The 20523-nt window shown below is 43.2% G+C and overlaps 1 protein-coding gene across 4 annotated transcripts in view; it reads left to right on the forward strand.

The window, feature by feature from the left end:
• Fmnl2 (formin like 2) overlaps positions 1–20523 on the forward strand; it is a 295345-nt gene that overhangs the window by 247240 nt on the left and 27582 nt on the right. For all 4 annotated transcript variants that reach the window (XM_059260472.1, XM_059260470.1, XM_059260468.1 and 1 more), the window contains exons 10-13: positions 11720–11794; positions 15856–15966; positions 18100–18249; positions 20196–20297. In XM_059260472.1, the coding sequence (XP_059116455.1) occupies positions 11720–11794; positions 15856–15966; positions 18100–18249; positions 20196–20297 (438 nt within the window). The remainder of the gene's footprint in view (positions 1–11719; positions 11795–15855; positions 15967–18099; positions 18250–20195; positions 20298–20523) is intronic.

A 20523-nucleotide genomic window follows, 5' to 3' on the forward strand; every position in this document is an offset into this window, starting at 1 on the left:
AGAAGAATCTTTAAAGATGAGGAAGCTGCCATGTGGTGCTCAGTGGAGAGTGAAAAGTTTCCAAAGTTCCCATTTTTCACTAGAGGCTCAAATTCTATTGTTAGCTACAAAATATCACCAGTTGTTTTTAAGTTCATTTTCAAGACTATGTGTACCAAGAATATAAGTCTGAGTAATGACGGTTTGTTACATTTTGGGGTGGTGGAGTAGGAACCAGGATCTCCCTGTGTAGCCTGGCTGTCCTGGAACTCACTGTGTAGACCCGGCTGGCCTTAAAGAACAGACTCGTCCTCCTCTGCCTCTCCACTGCTGGGGTCAAAGGCGTGCACCTTTAACCATGCCCAGCCCTCGGTTTGCCTCCGTTTTTCTCATTCTCACTTGGGAAAATGAGGAGCTGGCCTTGCAACTGGAATGATGCAGGATGTTTTTTCTAACTGGACCCGTGTACACAGTGGGACTATTTTAAGTGGACCTCATTTCATCCTGTAAAATTCTCATTTTGTCTATGTAAAATGTATAATATAATTAATACTATTACTGCTTCCTCAAATATATTCTTTTTTTTTTTTTTTAAGATTTATTTATTTAGTATACAGCATGTATGACTGCAGGTCAGAAGAGGGCACCAGATCTCATTATAGGTGGTTGTGAGCCACCTTGTGGTTGCTGGGAATTGAACTCAGGTCCTCTGGAAGAGCAGTCAGTGCTCTTAACCTCTGAGCCATCTCTCCAGCCCCCTCAAATATATTCTTAAGTGAAACTGGCTTCTTGAAAATCAAGGCAGAGACTGTGTGACTGCTGTGAGTACACTGGTGAGCAGTACAACTTTGTACCTCTACTTTGATTCCTGTCAAGGTAGCACAGTTTGTTCATTCCCCATTTCATCTCTGTTGATTTCATCTTTCAGTGCACATGCCAGCTAGAAAGGACAAGTAGCGTCTTATTGTTATAAAAACACTCACAGATGCTATGAAAGGACCACAGAGTCCTTGATGCTCACAAACCATTTTGAAGAACCGCTGCCCAAATCCATTATCCATTGGGTAGAAGGGGATCCATTTGGCTAAGAGCAAGATTCCCTGATTAAAGTCCAGTGAGTGTATGGAAGCGTGTAGGAGAAAGATGAGATGGGAGCCATTGTTGAATTACCTTCAAGCATTTTCATCTTGTTGGGCTGAGATATTTGGCCAACCCAACATCAGGTCTTTGTAGTCAAGGGCTCTGACTCCATGGTGAATGCTTGTTGGATTTAATTTGTGGGGAATTGAGTGTGGGGAGAGTATGCATTGTCACCCTAGGTCTCAGAGTCTGTGGTCAAAGCGCTGCTCCAGACCCATGATGTGCTATTGCTATGGTTGAGAGGGCATGCAGCAACCACTAAAGAATTGCTGTGTGTTCCCTCCCGACCCTGCCCGACCTGACTGGGGTGTGCTCGGAGGATGCACCTGATGAGTGCATAACTAAATAAAGAGAGGACAACATTTAGGCCTCATTGAAAGCAAAGAGATCCAAGCTGGATACTGGGAATTCTTCTAAGCTACGTCATCTATGATGCGGTATTTATCTGTGGATGCTAGTGCACTCTCTGGAGGAGCATGGGACAGGTTTCTCATTTAGGTTGTGATGTGTCAGTCTCTAGAGATGTCACTAGTTCTTCTTCTGTCAAGACTTATTATGTAGCACAGTAAAATGCACACATAGAAATCAATTCTGGATGCTTTAGGTGTCTGCCTCTGAACATCTGGATGTTTGGAAACATCTGGAAATGACTGATTTTCACAGGAGTGTTTAGTATTAGTTAAACATCAGCTTCTCCTTCCAGTGTCTCTGCAGCCACAACAGACCTATGGTTCACTAAGAATGCTGCAACACTGTAGACTCCATTTTTATTTTGTTAGGGTGAAGTTGTTCCATTTTAAAGTGTTCCAGTATGAACATTTATTTCTTAAATCCCAAGGAGCCTCCAGGAGGTCCAGTGAGGGGTCTGCTTCTATCACAACAGCCATTTGGAGTCTATGGATGAAGGAAAAAGTCCTGGCAGCTTCAGAACACCTTAGAACAGTGGTTTTGTTGGGCACTAAGGGTCAGTAACCATCAGACTGTGGGTGTTTGCAAGAGAAGGTGAAAGATGCTTTTCAGCTAAAAATAACTATAAAATAATTATTTGCTTCATGAGGCCTTGAAGAAGAAAATGGAACTTCTGTTCTCTAGCAGGCCCAAAAGGGGAGTCCAATCAGGCAGAACAGAGGTTGCCTCTCAATGGTGCGTTCCTGCAGGGAGCCCTGCAGATCACAGGGGCTTACTGTGGCAAGAGAAAAAGAAAGTATTGAGGCAGATGCCAGGCAACAGGGTGAGAAGGAAACACTTAAGCGAGGGTCCCTTAAATTTATAGAACTAACTCAGAAGCATTTACAGTCAGGCCTTTAGCAGACTGTAGTGTGTGTGTGGTGGGGCGCAGTGGCGGGGGGGAGACGGGGTACCCGCACAGATAGTCGGTGACCTTGGTAGGGTTGAAGGCTAGGAGTCCACATCTGACTGGCAAGAAAATTCTGTTTTTTACAAAGCTATAGTGATGCCTTCTTCTCTCCATTGTGAGCCTCCAGGGAAATCATCCCTAGACTCCTCCCCATCTTTAACGATAGTTTAAACCACAATCCTTGGCATCCAGATCCCTGGGTTAATCCAAATGTTTTGGAGTCTTTCAGAAATGCCTTTAGCAGATGCTGAAGAACAGAGTGGTGACTTGGGCAGGGATTATGCTTTTGCTTGTTTCTCATTAGTGAGGCTGTCTCAACTTCCCATGGGAGAGGCTGCCTTATCTGAGCGAGGCAGGATTTATCTGCTTCCCAAGTGGAAGTGAACCAGCTGGGCTGAGCTAGAGTTGGGCCTTAAGGCTTGAACACGCTAAGTCGGATGTTTTTTTCCCCTGCCCCAAGATCCTAGTGGGCTACCCAGGACAAGGCAGTAGGTCCACATGAGAGGGAGTTGCAAAGCCTTGCCCATGAGTGCTTGATTTCCACCACTCCCCTGAGTTTGGGAGTCCTCCAGAGCCCTGTAATCTTTATGGCTTCTTTATCATTAATTGTTCCATAATTCTTATTTTCTTTATTTTTACATTTTACCCCCCCCCCCCGTTGTGTGTGTGTGTGTGTGTGTGTGTGTGTGTGTGTGTGTGTGTGTAGGTTGGAGGACACAATCTAGGTTCTGGGAATTGAGCTCAGGTATTCAGCCTTGACAGCAATCACCTTTACTCCCTGAATCATCTTGCTGCCTCTACCTCCATGTTTTCATAAAGCATGGCCTGAAAGCGAGAAGTACAATCTATAACTTCAAAGATGTGAAAATTAATTGCCTGAACTAACAGCGTGGTTGTGGCAGAGCAGTAGCTGTATGGCCCAGGTTTAAAGATCTCATTTTTTATTTTATTTTTTTCCGAGATAGGGTTTTTCTGTGTAGCTTTGCGCCTTTCCTGGAACTCACTTGGTAGCCCAGGCTGTCCTTGAACTCATGGAGATCCGCCTGGCTCTGCCTCCCGAGTGCTGGGATTAAAGGCGTGCGCCACCACCGCCCGGCTAAAGATCTCATTTAATGTGACAGAGATGCCCCATTTCTGTCCTCACAGCACCTCACTTACAGCAGTGTTAGAGTTTAAGGATACAAAGAGGGGAGGAAGTGGGATCTGTGGGTGGTATGTAGCGTGAGTAGAAAATTTCTTAATAAAGAAAAATGAAAAAAAAAAGATACAAAGAGGGGCAGCTATGTTAGGCAGGATCCCACAAGTGTGGGTGGCCAGGGGCTGCATTAGCAGATTGAAGTCTGTGGTCTGGAGTTGGAGGATAAACATGTTCATACCACTCTGTTAATCCAGGTTGATGAATTTATTCACATTGGCTTGATTGGTCAGTGTCTTGTTTACTATTCTATTGCTGTGAAGAGATACCATGGCCAAGGCAGCTTATAAAAGAAAGCATTTAATTGGGGGCTTGTTTACATTTTCAGAGGTTTAGTCCATGATCATCATGGCAGGGAGCATAGTTACAGGTAGACAGGTGTGGTGCTGGAGCCTTAGCTGAGAGAGAGAGAGAGAGAGAGAGAGAGAGAGAGAGAGAGAGAGAGAGAGAGAGAGAGAGAGGGGGAGGGAGGGGGAGAGAAGAGAGAGAGGAGAGAAGAAGAGGAGAGAGGACTAGGCCTGGTGTGGGCTTTTGAAACCTACACCCAGTGACACACCTCCTCCAATAAGACCACACCTGTTAATCCTTCCTAAACAGTCCACCAACTGGGAACCAAACATTCAAATTTATGAGCCTATGGGGACCATTCTCAGTGAAACCACCACACAGTGATTTGTAATGAAAATGCCCCTTAGTTCATAGCAGAGCACTTGCTTCTCAAGTGTGTAGGCTGTAGTTTGTCCACTTATTTACTTGATTCCTGGTGGTCCCACTCCTAGCAGGGACCAACCTATTCCTGGTGGACTAGCACAGAGCACAGGAGAGCTCCTTCGAAGTCTGTTTAGCTGGTCCTTCTGAAGCCCCTAGAGTCTCTTCATACAATCCTGCCTCCCCAGGTCCTTCCTGTGGGTGTGGAGAATTGAGCCAAAGCCGGGGGAGGAACCAGCAATATAGTGAACGTGAAAGTCAGGAATGGTGCCAGTCTTCATGGCACACACCTTTAATCCCAGCACTCAATAGGCAGATGCGGGCAGATCTCTGTGAGTTCTAGGCCAGCCTGGTCTACATAGTGAGTTCAGGTTCTTTCAGGGCTGTGTAGAGAGACCTTCTTTTGAAAAAAAAAAAAAAGTCAGGTTTATCAAATTTTAGCTACAACAATGTACTTTAAATCAAACAAGAATTACATTTATTTATTTTGTGTGTATGTGTATGTCCATGCACATGATTATGGATATGCATGCCATAGCATATAACTGGAGGTCAGAAGACAATCCTCTTTCTATAATGTAGAGCTTTGGTATTGAAATGAGATTGTTAGGTTTGGTAGCAAGCACCTTTACCTGCTGAGCCATCTTGCTGGCCCCTGGTATAACTTTTTAACTTAAGTGTTTTTGCATCTTACATTATGTAGGTCTTGTTGGCAGATGAAAATTATATTCTGTGATACATGGCGTGCAATCATATCTGTGTGTAAATATGCTTCTGGTGTAGGCATATGCTTTGTACATTTCTGCATGTATAGGACTGTGCGTGGGCACATGTGTTACAGCACACATGTGCTAGTCCGAGGACGACTTTATGGAGACAGTTCTCTCCTTCCACCTTTATGTGGGTTCTGGGGTTTGATCTCCAGTCATAAGGCTTGTGTGGCAAGTGCTTTATTGCTCAACCATCTCAGTGTCCTTTAGCCATATGTTTGATGACTCTTCTCATTCTCCTGATAGCCAACGTATAAATGCTGAAAATAGTGGAAAACCAACATCTTGTTCTTTCACCAATTTTCTCAAACTAGGCCAGTTCAAAGGAGGGAAGAGCTTTGCTCTTTCAACCATGTCGGTCTTATTTTGACCCAGTATGTAGGGTGGTCCAGATGTGAGCATCGTGCTAAGTAATAGAACTTCACTTTGATGTGGGACACAGCATTTACCACCCTTCCCACACACACCTTCCCATTTCCTGTGGGATTGTAAACTACACTTGTGTAATGATCACTCATATCACACAGACACACATGTGCGTCTGGTTTGCACGCTTCTTCTCCCGCAGCAGAAATGAAGGAGCCTCTGCTTCCTAGGGAACCGTGTCAGAGAGTGTCACTTGAATTCATTACTGAGGTGTGGTATAGGAACAGTCTGAATCTGAGCATGCAGGAGTTTCATGGTTTCCTATCCATGTCAGTGGCATGACATTGTGCATATTCACCAAGCAGCTGTAAATAGGAAGGTATTTAATTCATTAGTTTTGACATGCTTATCTGTTTCACAGCACTCATGTTCTTGACCTGGATTTCTTTGCTGACAGAATGAAGTATTCTAAAGACAAACTTTCAAAGCTCTTTTTAGTGTCCATTTCTGTTGTGTGTACCAGGATACCAAAATGCTTTGGGGGCATCTTTACCATAAGATTTACTGTTATTTCCCTGGTGGTTTGAATAAGAATTGAATAAGGCCCCCAAAGCTACACGTCTTTAATCCTAGCTCTTAGGAGGTAGGACAGGTGGATCTTTGAGTGGAACTGTTTGAAAGGATTACAGGTTTAGTAGGTGTGGCCTTGTAGGAGTCTGAGTGGCCTTGTTGGAGGAAGTATGTCACTGGGGGTGGGCTTTGAGGTTTCAAAAGCCCATACAGCTGGGCCATGGTGGCACATGCCTTTAATCCCAGCACCCAGGAGGCAGAGGCAGGCAGATCTCTGTGAGTTTGAGGCCAGCCTGGTCTACAGAGTGAGATCCAGGGTAGCCAGGACTGTTTCACAGAGAAACCCTATCTCAAAAAACAAGCCAAACAAAACAAAACAAACAAACTAAAACACCCCATGCCAAGCCCAGAGTCTCACTTTCTCTGTCTGTGGATCAGGATGTAGCTCGCAGCCACAGTTCTAGTGCCTTCCTGCATGCTGCCTGCTGCCATGCTCCCTGCCATGATGATAATGAACTAAATGAAACTGTAAGCAAGCCCTCAATTGAGTGCTTTTATAGGAGTTGAGCTGGTCATGGTGTCTCTTCACAGCAATCGAACAGTGACTACAAGAATCTCTTTGCATTAACTAGTTACTCATGTGTAATTTGTCTTACTGCTGTCCATTCGTTCTTTCTTCTGCCATGTAAAATCCATTCTCTCTAATACCTCAGATGGAGTCCATGATTATTTGTGCATTACCACAGTGCAAAGATGCCTTGTACCTCAGATAGATCCCAGTTCCCCATGATTCCCAGAGACAGTAACTCAGCCTTCTTAATGTTGGTCAAATGCAAGTTGAATGAATTGAATTGATGGTTTAGGTATTTGAGCTCTGACTGGCAGTCAAGAGAGCTGGAGATTTAGTCAGTATATGAGTACATGAGCCACTGGTTCCCCAAACCTGGCCCAGAACCCATCGAATGCTTTCCGAGGCACAGACTGCTAGTCTCTTCAGTGCAGGGCCTCAGTCAAGTCCTGATTTATAGCCCAGGTGTAGTGGGTAGCCATTCCAGCTTTGATCTGGAAGTTCCAACCCTCATTGAGGCTTCGGGAACTGTCATGCCTACAAGGTGGGGCCAAGGGAGGCTCCGGGAGACCCGAGATCTGGATGAGCAGCTCTCTCTGTTCCTGGACCCTGGACAGTGGAGGTTGACTGAGCAGAGCTCCAGAAAACACCGTTGGACTGCGATACACCTTCCCCAGACCCCGTGACCTACCTATCCCTTCATTTGTAAGTTACCCACTAAATAAATCTTCCTTTTAATTACGTGGAGTGGCCTTAATAATTTGACCAATACCCAGGAACCTGCTCTTTTTAGAAGGGCTATCGGAGATATTGGTAGTCTTAGTTAGTTTTTATTGGGTTGTTGTGATAAAACAACGTGACCGAAAACAACTTGGAGAGGAAGGGTTTATTCAATTTAGTACTCTTAGGTCACACTCCCATTGTGGCAGAAGTCGGGGCAAGATCTCTAGGGAGGAACCTGGAGCCAGAAACTAAAGCAGACGTCATGGAGGAACACCACTTACTGTGTCGCTCTGCCTGCTTTCTCATACAACTCAAGACCACCTGTCCATGGGTAGCACCACCCACTAATGGACCAAGAACACCACATCAATTATTAATCAAGAAAATGCCCCCAGGCAGTCTGATGGAGGTAGTTTCTCATTTGAGGTACCTGCCCCCCCATGACTCCAGCTGGTCTCAAGTTGACAGAACACTAGCCAGCTCGTGGGTATACACGCGTCAAGTGTTAGACACCGAGTGTAACCCAGCAGTAGTTAATAGTTGTGCTTTTAATTGTTGTCATAATTCTGGAGAGATTCAAGTATTGTCTTTCAAACTATTTTATGACTTTAAAAAGTGTGTGTGTGTGTGTGTGAGAGAGAGAGAGAGACAGACAGACAGAGACAGAAAGAAAGAAAGAAAGAAAGAAAGAAAGAAAGAAAGAAAGAAAGAAAGAAAGAAAGAAAGAAAGAAGATATATGCATGTGGATGCCTGTGGAGATCATAAAAGGGGGTGAGATTCCTTGGAGCTGGAGTTAGAGGTGTTTGTGAGCCACCCAGTCTTGGTCCTTGAATAGAACTTGGGTCCTCTGTAAGAGCAGCAAGCTCTCCTAACCACCAAGCCATCTCTCTAGCCCTGTAAAGTGTTATCTTCCATGCAATGTGTCTGTCTGAGCACGTTGAGATCTGTGGGAGTGAGTACTCAGGCTATCCGGGAGGGACTTGGTTTGCTGCTCTGTTGATCTTTCCTAGGACTATTGGATCTTACCTGAGTATCACACTCATTAATGAATTAAAGGAATCAGATTGTCAAGTCGCCTTTTCAACTTCCTAACGTTCTTTGATTTGAAAGGCTTTGCCCTTCTAGAATTGTCTTCTCACTGTCCCAGTGGCTGCTGCTGCTTCTAATGTACTGCATGCCTGATGCTCAGCAGAGCATGAATCACTGTCTACCTTTTAGGAGATCAGGGAGCTGTTCCCATCTAAGATGGCCTCATTACTGCCATTACCATCCTCCCAACACCAGAGCTAAGCAAAGCATTCTCCTGAGAATAAACTTGGAATGTTGGGACTCTGCTGGAATATGCAGGTTGTAATTAGGACCCTTTCCATCAGCCGTGCGAGGGAAGACATGATGATGACTCGGGGAGCAGCATCTGCACTGCCTGTATTTCACACTGCTGGTTCACACCGCTGGTTCACACCGCTGGTTCACACCGCTGGTTTCCCGGACCTTGACCTACACTCTCTGGAGGGGCCAGCTGGATGTAGGGCAGGCGGTCTTAGATCTCTGTCCTCAGCCTATCCGGAGCATCACAAGGAACCATTGTGCCTTTAATGATTATTTTTTCTTTTTAACCATTCTTGTTGATTTATGTGCTGTGTCAATGCGCTCATGTGTGCGCAGTATCCACAAAGGCCAGAGGAGAGCATTGGATCCCACGGACTGGAGTTACACGTGTTTGTGAGTTTCCATGTGGTGGCTGGGAATGGAAGCCTGGTACTCTGCCATAAGAGCAGCGAGTGCTCTTAACCACTGAGCCCCTGCTCCAGCCTCCATGGGCTTTTAAAATGATGCTTGCTACTGTCACCTCCACCCCAGTGGAACTGTTGAATTAGACTCTCCAGGGACAAGTATTTTCCAAAGGCATAATTTACTTTAGATTATTCCCTATTGGAGACTTCTCTCTTTTCTCCAGTGAGGCCACAGTGTTCCTCTGTCTTCAGAACTTTTTTTAAAGGCAGTGTTGTTATACCCAGTGCATTATGCACCTCAAGCAAGGAGAGAGACAATACTTAGGGGTTCCAAAGATTTTTAATAAATTACCACACAAGCAGGTCACTGATCGATGATGATGCAGGGCAAGGACTCGGAAACCTCGTTTCTCCTGACAGCCCCAATCAGGGGCAGAAGCAGGGTTTATAAGCACAAAATTCACGTATTTGTTGCCAAGTTATAGTTAAGACTCTCACCAATCAGGAATCAAAGATTAGGGACTTTCCTTGTGTGTTCCGTCATTATCAACTGACATACAATGCAACCCTTTTAGTCCAATCAATCAGATTTATTTGTTCTTTCTGTTGTTAGGAACAGCCATAATGTTTCTAGAGAATTAAAGATGCATAATGACCATTTCTATGGTTTAGGGAAGAGGTTGGTTAGCCATTGGAAAGTTATCAGCTCCCCTAGAGCTTGGGAACCTGAACTTTTATCTCACCCTGCAGGTAAAATGGAGTCTGAAGCCAAAATGGCATTATTTAGGCCAAGGTACTTTTGCCTGCTTCCTTCTGTGTGTTAGTTAGGGATTCTATTGCTGTGAAGAGACACCATGACCATGGCAGTTATTATAAAGGAAACATAACTGAGGTGGCGGCTTACAGTTCAGAGGTTCAGTCCATTATCATCATGGTGGGACATGCTGATGTGCAGGTAGACAGGGTGCTGGGGAGGTAGTTCTCTACCATGGTACATGGTAGCTGAGAGTTCTACATCTTGCACAGGTAATAGGAAATGGTCTCATATACTGGGTGGTATCTTATGCATGTATGAGACCCCAAAGCCCACCTCCATAGTGACACACTTCCTCCAACAAGGCCACACTTCCTAATAGTATCACTCTTTGGGGGCCGTTTTCTTTCAAACCTCCGTAGGTAGTTCCAAGTAAATGGGGAGTAGTGATCCGAATTCTGCAAACTCTGATCTGCTTTGCAAACCTTAGTCTTGTTAAGATGTGATGGTCCTTAAAGGGTGAAGGCTGTTCACCTGCACTTCCCCAGAATCACTGCTGGCCCAGGAGCCTCTTCGAAAGATCCACTTCAGACTCTTGTCTGCGATCCCCTCTGATGGTTCTGTTCTTGTAAAATGTGATGGCAAACAGAAGTAAGTCTGTCATTACCCTTTGTAAAGGGTATGTTGATAAAATTCATTGTATTCTCTTCTATTCAGTACAATTCGACAACTATTGAGACCTTATAACACACTAAGTATTGTTCTAGATGCTGAAGATGTAAGAGAAGTAAACAGATGGCATTCCTATCTCTGTGAACGTTCTCATTCTCAGTTGTATATATGTCCACATAGGATTTACCATGACTGAATTAAATGGCTGCATCATTACACCATGAAATGCCAATTTAGGAGAATTCTTGAGGGTTTGTCTAGATAGCCCTAGGATTACAAATGAAATCAGAGTATGTGCTCATTAACATGTGTAGCCTAATTTAGCATGTATATAGTTCAAGTAAATACTCTCTGAAGGCAGAATGAATTAGCTAGTAGATATAGGGTTTGGTTTCAACAAAACTACCCAAAGACAATGTCAGAATTAAGACTCATCCTTGATTTTGTGAATGAGTCTTCAGAGAGGTATTATTTGGATATAAACGTTTGACTGTTTTTACTGCCTGTCTTTAGCGTTTGTGTACATGTACCACACCCTGGGACCCTGGAGTTTTTGGTACTTTGCCTATTTCTTTCACATGCTCAAAGGAAACATTAATTTGAGCTAAAATGTGTGTGATTCAGGCTGTCAGGGTACAACTTCATAACTCACTGCAAATTTCTATATCCACCTTCAATGGATGAAGAACAACCGTTCCCAGAGTGTTCTTTTTGTCCTGTAATCACTGTGTTGTAATTATGCAACAGTGTCATGTGCTCAAATTATTCGAGACAGACATAAGAGTATGGTCAGTCTTCCTTACAAGGAATTTAAGTACCAAATTATTTAAATCTTTTAGCATCTCTTCTGAAGTATACTTTGGTAACATAGGAAATCTATAGCCAGTTTTTGACTGTGAACTCTATTATGGATACACACTAAAAACCTTGGGGAAGAACAAGACCCTGACCGAAGAACACATGTGGTAACATCCAGACCATCTGCAAAAGAAACCAAGGACCCGTGTCCGGTCTGCTTCATGCCTCCATTTGCTAGCTAGCTGGCTTTGAAGAAAAGTACAGAGTGTATAAAGGGGAGAGAAAAAATATTCTGAAAGTAATTGTTAGTACTCAAATTTCTGTAGCTAGTTTTGGAAAGCTTCTGTTTGTAATGTCATATGCATGTTAACAATGTGTCTTTCAGGTCTGTGGAGAAAAGCAGCGCTTTGAGAAGTTGATGGAACATTTCAGAAATGAAGATAATAACATAGATTTTATGGTGAGTTATCTTGGTACTGCATTCAACAATGCAAACTCAATTTCAGCACTTTCTTCCAGAAAACACATGCCACACTCAAATTGACACACTACAAAGAACAGGAAAATGAGCTCAATAGTCTTCTACAGAATGTTTTCTTTTATCTGTATGCTTCCTTTGTGGTGCTCTTTCAAGTTTTACTCATTTGATTAAAGGACAAAATGCTAGTAATTTATAGCAGACAAAAGAGAAAGTCATGTGGTTGGGTAAAGGAAGTCAGGACCTGGTGTGAATGCCCACAGCCACCAAGCTGAGTTGCCAGCAGTGCCACATAGCATCCTAAGCTAGATGGAACCTTGACCTTTTGCTCTTGACCCCTGTCGGTGACCTCTCTAGACCACGTGCTCGGAGACTAAAGTGCTTGGCTCTGCTGAGTGGACCATTGGCTTGAGTGGACCCAGTGCTGATGGCTCCTCTTCTTTGGGGCTTCCTTCCTGCTCTGTCTGGAGCACAGTCAGGAGCCTGTGGCTCTGCAGGAGCCCTGGAGTCCTTAGGAAGACACCCGAGGGCGGTTCAGCCCTTCTGAACTCCACCTCAGTCTTCATTCAGGGCTCAAGACAGGACTGCTCCTGAGGTGTCCTGAGCCATTCCTTTCCAGTGCAGCACCCCCTGCAGGCTTCGACCTAGTTCAGTCTTCCAGGGAGACTTCTGGACCCAGGAGTCCCTTCTCTGGGTCGCTTGCCCCTAGACTAGGTATCCTAACAGTTGCTGCATGCAAAGCCTGTGCTTTGGAAGCTAAATCATGTTTTCATTTGAATCACGGCAGTGACTGTAACGCATGACACACTTTAGTTCTGTCGTGTGAGAACTGGTTCCTTGGACTTCAGATTTATATACATGGTAGCCTCAGCTTCTTCTAAAATCAGGAAGGTAAAACCCTTTAGAGAGCTTTTCTGTTCCGTTAGATGTGATATTTGCTTTTAAAATTATTTTTAAAAATGTTAAATGGTAAAACAAGTGTCACTTACAATGACTTTTGAATGCTTGTTATTAGGATTTGGGGGGACGTTAGAGTGAGTGATGCTGAAGTTGTTGATAGATGTGTGACTGTCCCTGGGCATATGGCTTCTCGCCCATGGCTTCTCCAGAGGTGTTCTGGTAGAGCCAAGGCCGAGGCCAGCCTATGCAAGGCGTGTGCACTTATTTACACAATCATTTCTTCTGTGAAAACCTTTGGATATGGTACATGAAAATAGAAGTCTGATCTTTTTTTAAACTAAAAGTACCCAACTATATTGACTCTATTTAGGCCCTCCCTGTTGGCTATTAGCTACTACAGCCAAGGAGCCCCTGCCGCTTTGGTATAACATGAATTCCCCTCTCTGCAATTTGCTGTGATGTGTATTGCCTACCTCACTCATCTGCTGACCTGGTCATTTGGGTGTCCTAAGTCCCTTAAAACACTTGTGCCATTTGCATACACACTGGAACCTGTTGCCTGTCACTTTACTTTCTCCTCTGTCCGGGTTCTAAGGGCCTTGTTCTCAGGCCACAGTGTGCAGTGTGCCGTGGGATTCAAGTTATCATTCTTGTATACTATACTTGACTCATAGGCTATCTTGAAACTCAGCAGACCATTTAGACTTGATTTCAGAAGCAACAAGAAAAAATGTAACAGTCTAGCTATTTCTTTCCAGAAAATGAGGCTTTTGATAAACTTTCTTGGGATTTCCATGGAATTTCCCAGTTTCCCAAACAATATATTCCCCATATTAAAATAAATTCCTTTAATATAGTATGAGACTTTTTTCTGTGGGTTTTTTTAATAGGTGAAAAAAAACTGAAAAAAAAAACTAACTTTTTTTTTTCTTTTAAAGTTTAACTAGAGAACCTAAACTGCTTTCTCAGAAAATTCCAGAAGGGTCCCTTTTCCACGAGGAGAATTTCTGCAAAGCTATCCAGTCTATAACTGCTCTAGTTCTAGTGTTGCTGTGATGAAATGACCCAATAGAAAGCAACTAGGGAAGAAAGTGGTTTATCTGACTTGCAATTCCAGGTCACAAGCTATCATCGTAGAGAAGTCATCACACAGGATCCTGAGCCAGCTGGCCATCACATCACATCACATCACAACAATAGCTGAACAGGGATGAATGCCTGCTTTCTTATTTGCTTGCTTGTTTTCACATTGATGTCTCTACTCATACATAGTTCAAGACCACTGTTTAGGGAATGGTACCACCTAGAGTAGGTTAGATCTTTCCCTATCAGTTAATTAAGACAATCCCCCACAGAGGTGCCCACAGACTGACCCAATGTACATAGACCTTCATTAAGACCTTCTTCCTGGGCTGGAGAGATGGCTCAGAGGTTAAGATCGCTGGCTGCCCTTCCAGAGTTCCTGAGTTCAATTCCCAGCAACCATATGGTGGCTCACAACCATCTACAATGAGACCTGGTGCTCTCTTCTGGTCTGCAGGCATACATGCAGGCAGAACACTACACTTAATAAATAAATAAATCTAAAAAACAAACAAACAAAAACAAAAAACTTTCTTCCCAGGTGATTCTAGAATGTGTAAAGTTGAAAATTAACATTAACTATTTCAGTAGCATATTTTAAAAAGAATTAGTTCAATAAAAGCAACAACAAAAAGATAAAAGAAATGGGGAGGGCTGGGAATGAAGCTCAGAGGTCAAGGACTTGCCTGATGTGCCTGAGTCTGAGTTTGATTCCCAGGGAGTCGGGGCAGTGGGAGGGTGGCAGTAAGTGGTTTTCAAAAGGCTTGTGAATCTAGTCCCTGATTGTTTTCCCTTCTTCCCAAAGCCTCTGCTGGATCACACTGTAGAGAGCAAACATGAGTAAGGCATTGTTCCCGGCAATAGACTGTCAGTGTTGAAAACAGTATGGGGCTGCTGAAATCCATTCCTTTATTTATTAAACCGAGAATGGACTTTTTCCTGAGACAGGTCTTAGGGCCAGCCTTTGGGAGAAAGCACTACACCAAAATGTTTATGATCTAGCAGTTGGGAAATTGCATGAGAAGATGTATATAGGATTAGTTACTAGTCTTTGGTAAGACAGAGCTCAAAGTGAATTTGCTGAAGTAATTACCTTGTAGTGAGGTTCAACATGGTTTGAATGTTACTCTTTGTATTAATTTTCATATTTTATATGATCTATATCTCTGCAGTAATTTGTACTTTGCTCTGTATACCTATATAATTTTTTAAGAACAGCTTTCTTGAAATTAGATTAACATGTCATCTACTTCACCCATGGGAAGTTTATGATTTGATGTGTGTTAACCATTCACAGTCCAATTATAACCATGTTCATCCCTTTACGAATCCCTGTGGCATTAAAAATCGTTTCCCACGTGCTCTACTCTTCAACCTTAAGTATCTGCTGTCTACTTTTAATCTCTATAGTTTGGGTGCTCTGCACATTTGATATGGGTGAAATTATACCGTGGGTGGTCCTTTTTTCCTGGCATTTTTTCATTTACCATGACGTTCCCAAGTTCATCCATGTTGTAACATGTATCAGTACTTCATTCTACTTGTCACCGAATATTCCATCATATGATTACACTTCCTTTTGTTTATTCATCAAGTGATGGGCATTGTGTGTTTTTCCATAGTTGGTTGGTATATATGGTATTATGAATATTTGTCTACAATTTTTTATGTGAACACATTTCTCTTAGATAATTGAATTGTTAAGTTGTATGGCACATACTTAACATTTTGAGTCACTTGTGTTTTCAAAGTGACTGCATCATTTTACATTCTTACTAGCAATGGGTGAGGGCTGGTTTTTTTCCACATCTTTGCCAATATCATATACATTTTAAAAATTATAGCCATTCTAAGTACCTGTGAAGTAGTGTCTTGTTGGGTGCCTCTTTGATTTCTTGAATTAAAAATTACAGTTTTTTTTTTTTCTGAAGATTTACTGACGTTAAAGAAAAAGGAATTGGTGTAAACTGAGACTTGTGAAATAAATGCATGTTCTGGACATGCTTAAATTGGGAGGAAGCACGTGGAGCCGGTTTAACCCCTTGGAAATTTCCTTGCAGGTGGCTTCTATGCAGTTTATTAACATTGTAGTCCATTCGGTAGAAGACATGAACTTCAGAGTTCACCTCCAGTATGAATTTACCAAGTTAGGCCTGGATGAGTACCTGGACGTGAGTATAACTATCTTTTCTGGTATCGTTTTCAGAGTGGATTTATTGCCTATTCTCGGAGATTTATTTCCATAGTAACTAAAGAATGTCTAAAGCATTATGTGGTTAACAATTGCCATGCTAGTTAAATGGAGCCAATGGAGTGATACAGCTTGCCAGCAAAGCTGGATTATTTACAGAATTCCTGGGACATCTGTGGGTCCATTGCCTGCAGCCTTTTAGTACTCGAGTTAGACCACCCCTGGGATCATTGGTGCAACTTTACTTCAAGCTCTGTCTGGGTCAGCTCTCATTGCATCCTTCATCAAAACTGGAGAAAAAGTTTGATTTGGGGGCACTCTTGGGACCCTATCCAAGCAGGCAAGATCAAGCCAAGAATGTTGTAGAATGAGTTAATGAATAGAGCATAAAAACCTAATGAGGACGTGGACACCAGAGATTTCCTCCTGAAGCTGCGAATTCTGCTTCAAGTGTCTGCTGCTGTAGCACACGCTTTCACTTCTTGGGAGAAAGGAGTTTAGTTTCTGTTTCTGGCTACTTCACAGAAGTGCCCGGCCAGTTCCCTGGAGTTCCTCAATAAAGAAACAGAAAATATATTTGGTATTCAGAGATGTACTCCAGTACCTTTGTATCCACTAGATGTGCCCCTCTTTGTCAGGAAGCTTTTGTTTTCCCTGTCCCATGGGAGTGGTTCAGTTGAATTTGGAAGACCACTAGTGGCAGGACAGGGCTGTTTCCTCATGGGGAAATGATGGAACACCTTCCCTTTGCTGTGTCCAGAGTTCAGCTGCTCATCTTTGTTAGGCATGACTCTAGGGAAGCACACACCTTGCACCCATGTTATTGGAGGGCAGAGTATATTGACCCTTTCCCCACCTCTGGCATGCTTTGAGATTAAAGTTTATCCTTTCCTCTCTCATGCTCTATAAGTTGCAGAATTTGAACAAAAATCAGGAATGTGAGTTCCTATCAGTGTTGCAGGTTCAGTTGTGTGAGGTTTTGCTCTGGGCTCTAGATTGTCATGGCAGCTAATGACATTGGTGCACATCCATTGGTTACTGTGAATCTTGGGAAAGTCGAGTGTAGCTGCTGCTTCTCTGTTGCTCGCTGGTTTCTCGCGCTGGATTCATTTTTTTTTTTTTCATGTCTGACTTTTAAACTAAGATGGAATGTACTCTTTAAAACAAGTTAAACTGTAAGTTTTCAATTTAAACCTAAGAGAAAAATTATTTGTCTTAAGAAGTTATGTAATTTGAATTTTCTCTTAAAAATACCAGCCTCTCAACTCTGTACTTCTATAATTGTGTTATGTTGGCACTGGACCCTGATGGATAGAGACCGTTAGAAGAACAATCTTATAGGCATCTAATATGTAGATATTTTCTTTGTTTACAAAGGCAGCCTTCTTTGCAAGTGGTCATTGATGTTTGTTAACTTATTGGCATCATCTATGTGTCAGATATTATTCTGGCCCCATAGTTTCCCAGAGCAAGTCCAGTGTGTGGTTCCTGGGAAGATTCTCTGATTTCTCGAGCCTCTAGTGTCACTGGAGAAATAGCTAGCTGAGTTGCTTTAGGATCCTTGGTCTGGGATCTAGTGAACTGGAAGATGCTTTCTGATTCATGCTTTGAGGAGCCCTGAGCTATTCATGCAGGCACTGTCTTAGGAAGGGAATCCTGTGGGTGAGTTCTAGCAATGGGTACTAAAATAACCAAAAATCAAGGAGGAACACAGCTGGTAGCCCCTAGCTAACTGTACTCTGCCCCCAGCCTCCAGTCACCGTGTTCCCCACGGCAGCCTTCTCCATAGACACCCCTTCACTTTCACAGGGCGTGTGGCTATTCCATTTCAAATCCTCCTTTGATGTCTCCGTGGTCTGGATTTTACCTAGATGAAAATGTTTTAGGCTAGAGTAGGAAGGATTTGAGAGATATAGGTGTATATATAACATGTTTGTATGTGTGTGCATGTCTGGGAAATAGTCTGGTCATACGTTCTTCATAGGGATATGCTGTAATTCTCTTCAGGATGATGTGTTAAACTCTGGTGGATCAGAATGAGTAGAGGGTTGGGTATGACATTCTGTGTCCACAGATAAATTAATACTATCTTCTTTGGAATTTTGGTGTTTAGAAGCTGAAACACACAGAGAGTGACAAGCTGCAGGTACAGATTCAGGCTTACCTAGACAATGTGTTTGACGTGGGAGCCCTGCTGGAAGATGCAGAAACCAAGAATGCAGCCTTGGAGCGGGTGGAGGAACTGGAAGAAAACATCTCTCATGTACGTGCATCTCAGGGGAAAGTGCCCTGGGGCCAGGAGTAGCTAGTGCTAACTGTGGTAGGAATGGAGTATGGGAATGAGTAGCTTCTGGGCCGGAGAGCCTTCAGATTCCCTCTGGGTCCTTTAAAGAAGGAAGGTATGTTTCTTACAGGAGAAACCCTTGCTTTGTTTCCACTTAACTTCCTGTTCCTTTTCTCCCAAGTCACATGCACGGCAATCGTAGTTGGCCACCCAGAGGAGCAGGATGGTTGGCAGTAAAGGGTTAAAGGGAGATGAGAAGAGGGGTGTGGCCTGATGAAAGAGTCTCAGATGACTGGCTTTCTCACAGTGCCATCAAAGCCCAGGGGTGAGGACTGCCTCCTGTCCCTGCTGCACATCTCCACGTTCCTTCCCTAGCAATCCCTCAGACCCTGCTGCACATCTCCACGTTCCTTCCCTAGCAATCCCTCAGACCCTGCTGCACATCTCCATGTTCCTTCCCTAGCAATCCCTCAGACCCTGCTGCACATCTCCACGTTCCTTCCCTAGCAATCCCTCAGACCCTGTTGCACATCTCCACGTTCCTTCCCTAGCAATCCCTCAGAGTCTAAGGAGGCTCATTTCAGCTGTAGACATTTTATAGGAAGTCACTAAGCTTTGTCAACTGTGGTCGTCTTTGAAGAAGCAAGCCCTCTTGGGATAATGTCAACTGCACAGCAAGGCAGGGTCCTAATTTTCTTAAAAGGAAATTTATTAACCACAAACAAGTTAATATGAACCCAAAAGCTTTGAGATGTTAACATATTTAATATTGAAGAATAAATAGAGATCAGTATTTCTCAAAAACCCAAGTATTGTGAAGGCTTAAATTCTTGTTCCCCTGCCTAATAGTGTATATACCTCAGGCTTCATGTGAGGAAGTACTATACCAGTGAGCTTTTGAAAACAAAATTCTTGTCATGATTTGATTTGAATTTTTCTTTATTATGAAGTGAATTGTTTCTATTTGTAAGAATATTATTTTTCACTGGGTGGTGGTGGTGCATGTCTTTAATCCCAGCACTGGGAGGCAGGGCCAGGTGGATCTCTGTGAGTTCGAGGCCAGCCTGATCTACAGAGAGAGATCCAGGACAGGCACCAAAGCTACACAGAGGAACCCTGTCTCGAAAAACCAAAAGAAAAAGAAAAAAAATTGTTTTCTTTCTTTCTTTCTTTCTTTCTTTCTTTCTTTCTTTCTTTCTTTCTTTCTTTCTTTTTTTTTTTTTGACTTCTCTCTCTCTTTCTTTGAAACTTTCTTTGAGACTCTTAACTTGTGAGTCTCTGTGCACTCTCCTGCCTTGCCTCCATGGTTGCCATTGCCTGGGGTTATGTCCAGTGGGAAATCAGAAGTTGCTTGATTGTAGAACTTTCTGTGATGAGGAACTACTTAGCACATGACTTTTTCCCTCCCTCATCCCTCCCCGGCCAGCATTGTGGAGCCATTCTACATTGAGATTTTTAGAAGTAACTGCCGTTATTAGGGTAGTTTGGGTTAAAGCTAGCCATAGGATTTTATTTAGCTGACCAACGTGACACGGCTGTGTTCTCTGGATCGACGTTCGACAGCAGCTTTTGCATGATGGTCCTTTTTGTGGGTGGGAAGTGGCCCTCCACACTGCGCTCATCTTAATCTTCATTTTTTCTACCCTTGTTAGCCCTGGGACATGGAGGGAGACATGGCTGTGCATGTTCAAACACGGAGAGGCTGTTGTATGGGTTTTATGGAGGCTACATATGCATTATTAATTTTGATAGAAACAAATATGTCTTCAGAACCATAGAAATTAATGTTTCCAGAAAGTAACCTGTAGAATATGTGTAGAACTCAAGTGGGCCCCTGTTGGTCTGGGACATATACTTCTGAGGACCCAAGGACCTTGTCAGAATGATGTCTGTTGTGACACTGTTTCTTTGTCACAATTTCTCAGCTGTCTGAAAAGCTGCAGGACACGGAGAATGAAGCCATGTCCAAGATCGTGGAACTGGAAAAGCAGCTCATGCAGAGGAATAAGGAACTGGATGTTGTCCGGGTAAGTGTGCTGGCAGCAGCTACCCAGATAGGCATGGCAGAGAATTCAATGTGCTTCAGCTTTAGGCTTGTCCAGTGTGGCGCATGTTCATTTTAGAAGAATGCGTTGATACAGTGTATTTATTGCAGCCATCTCAAAGGTGATACTCAAAAGTACACATAAGGTATGTGCACACATGTGTGCAAAATCAAAAACTCCAGCTTCAGTATTTCCTTATTACACATTT

This window comes from Peromyscus eremicus, chromosome 4, assembly GCF_949786415.1.
Source record: "Peromyscus eremicus chromosome 4, PerEre_H2_v1, whole genome shotgun sequence".
Classification (NCBI taxonomy): domain Eukaryota; kingdom Metazoa; phylum Chordata; class Mammalia; order Rodentia; family Cricetidae; genus Peromyscus; species Peromyscus eremicus.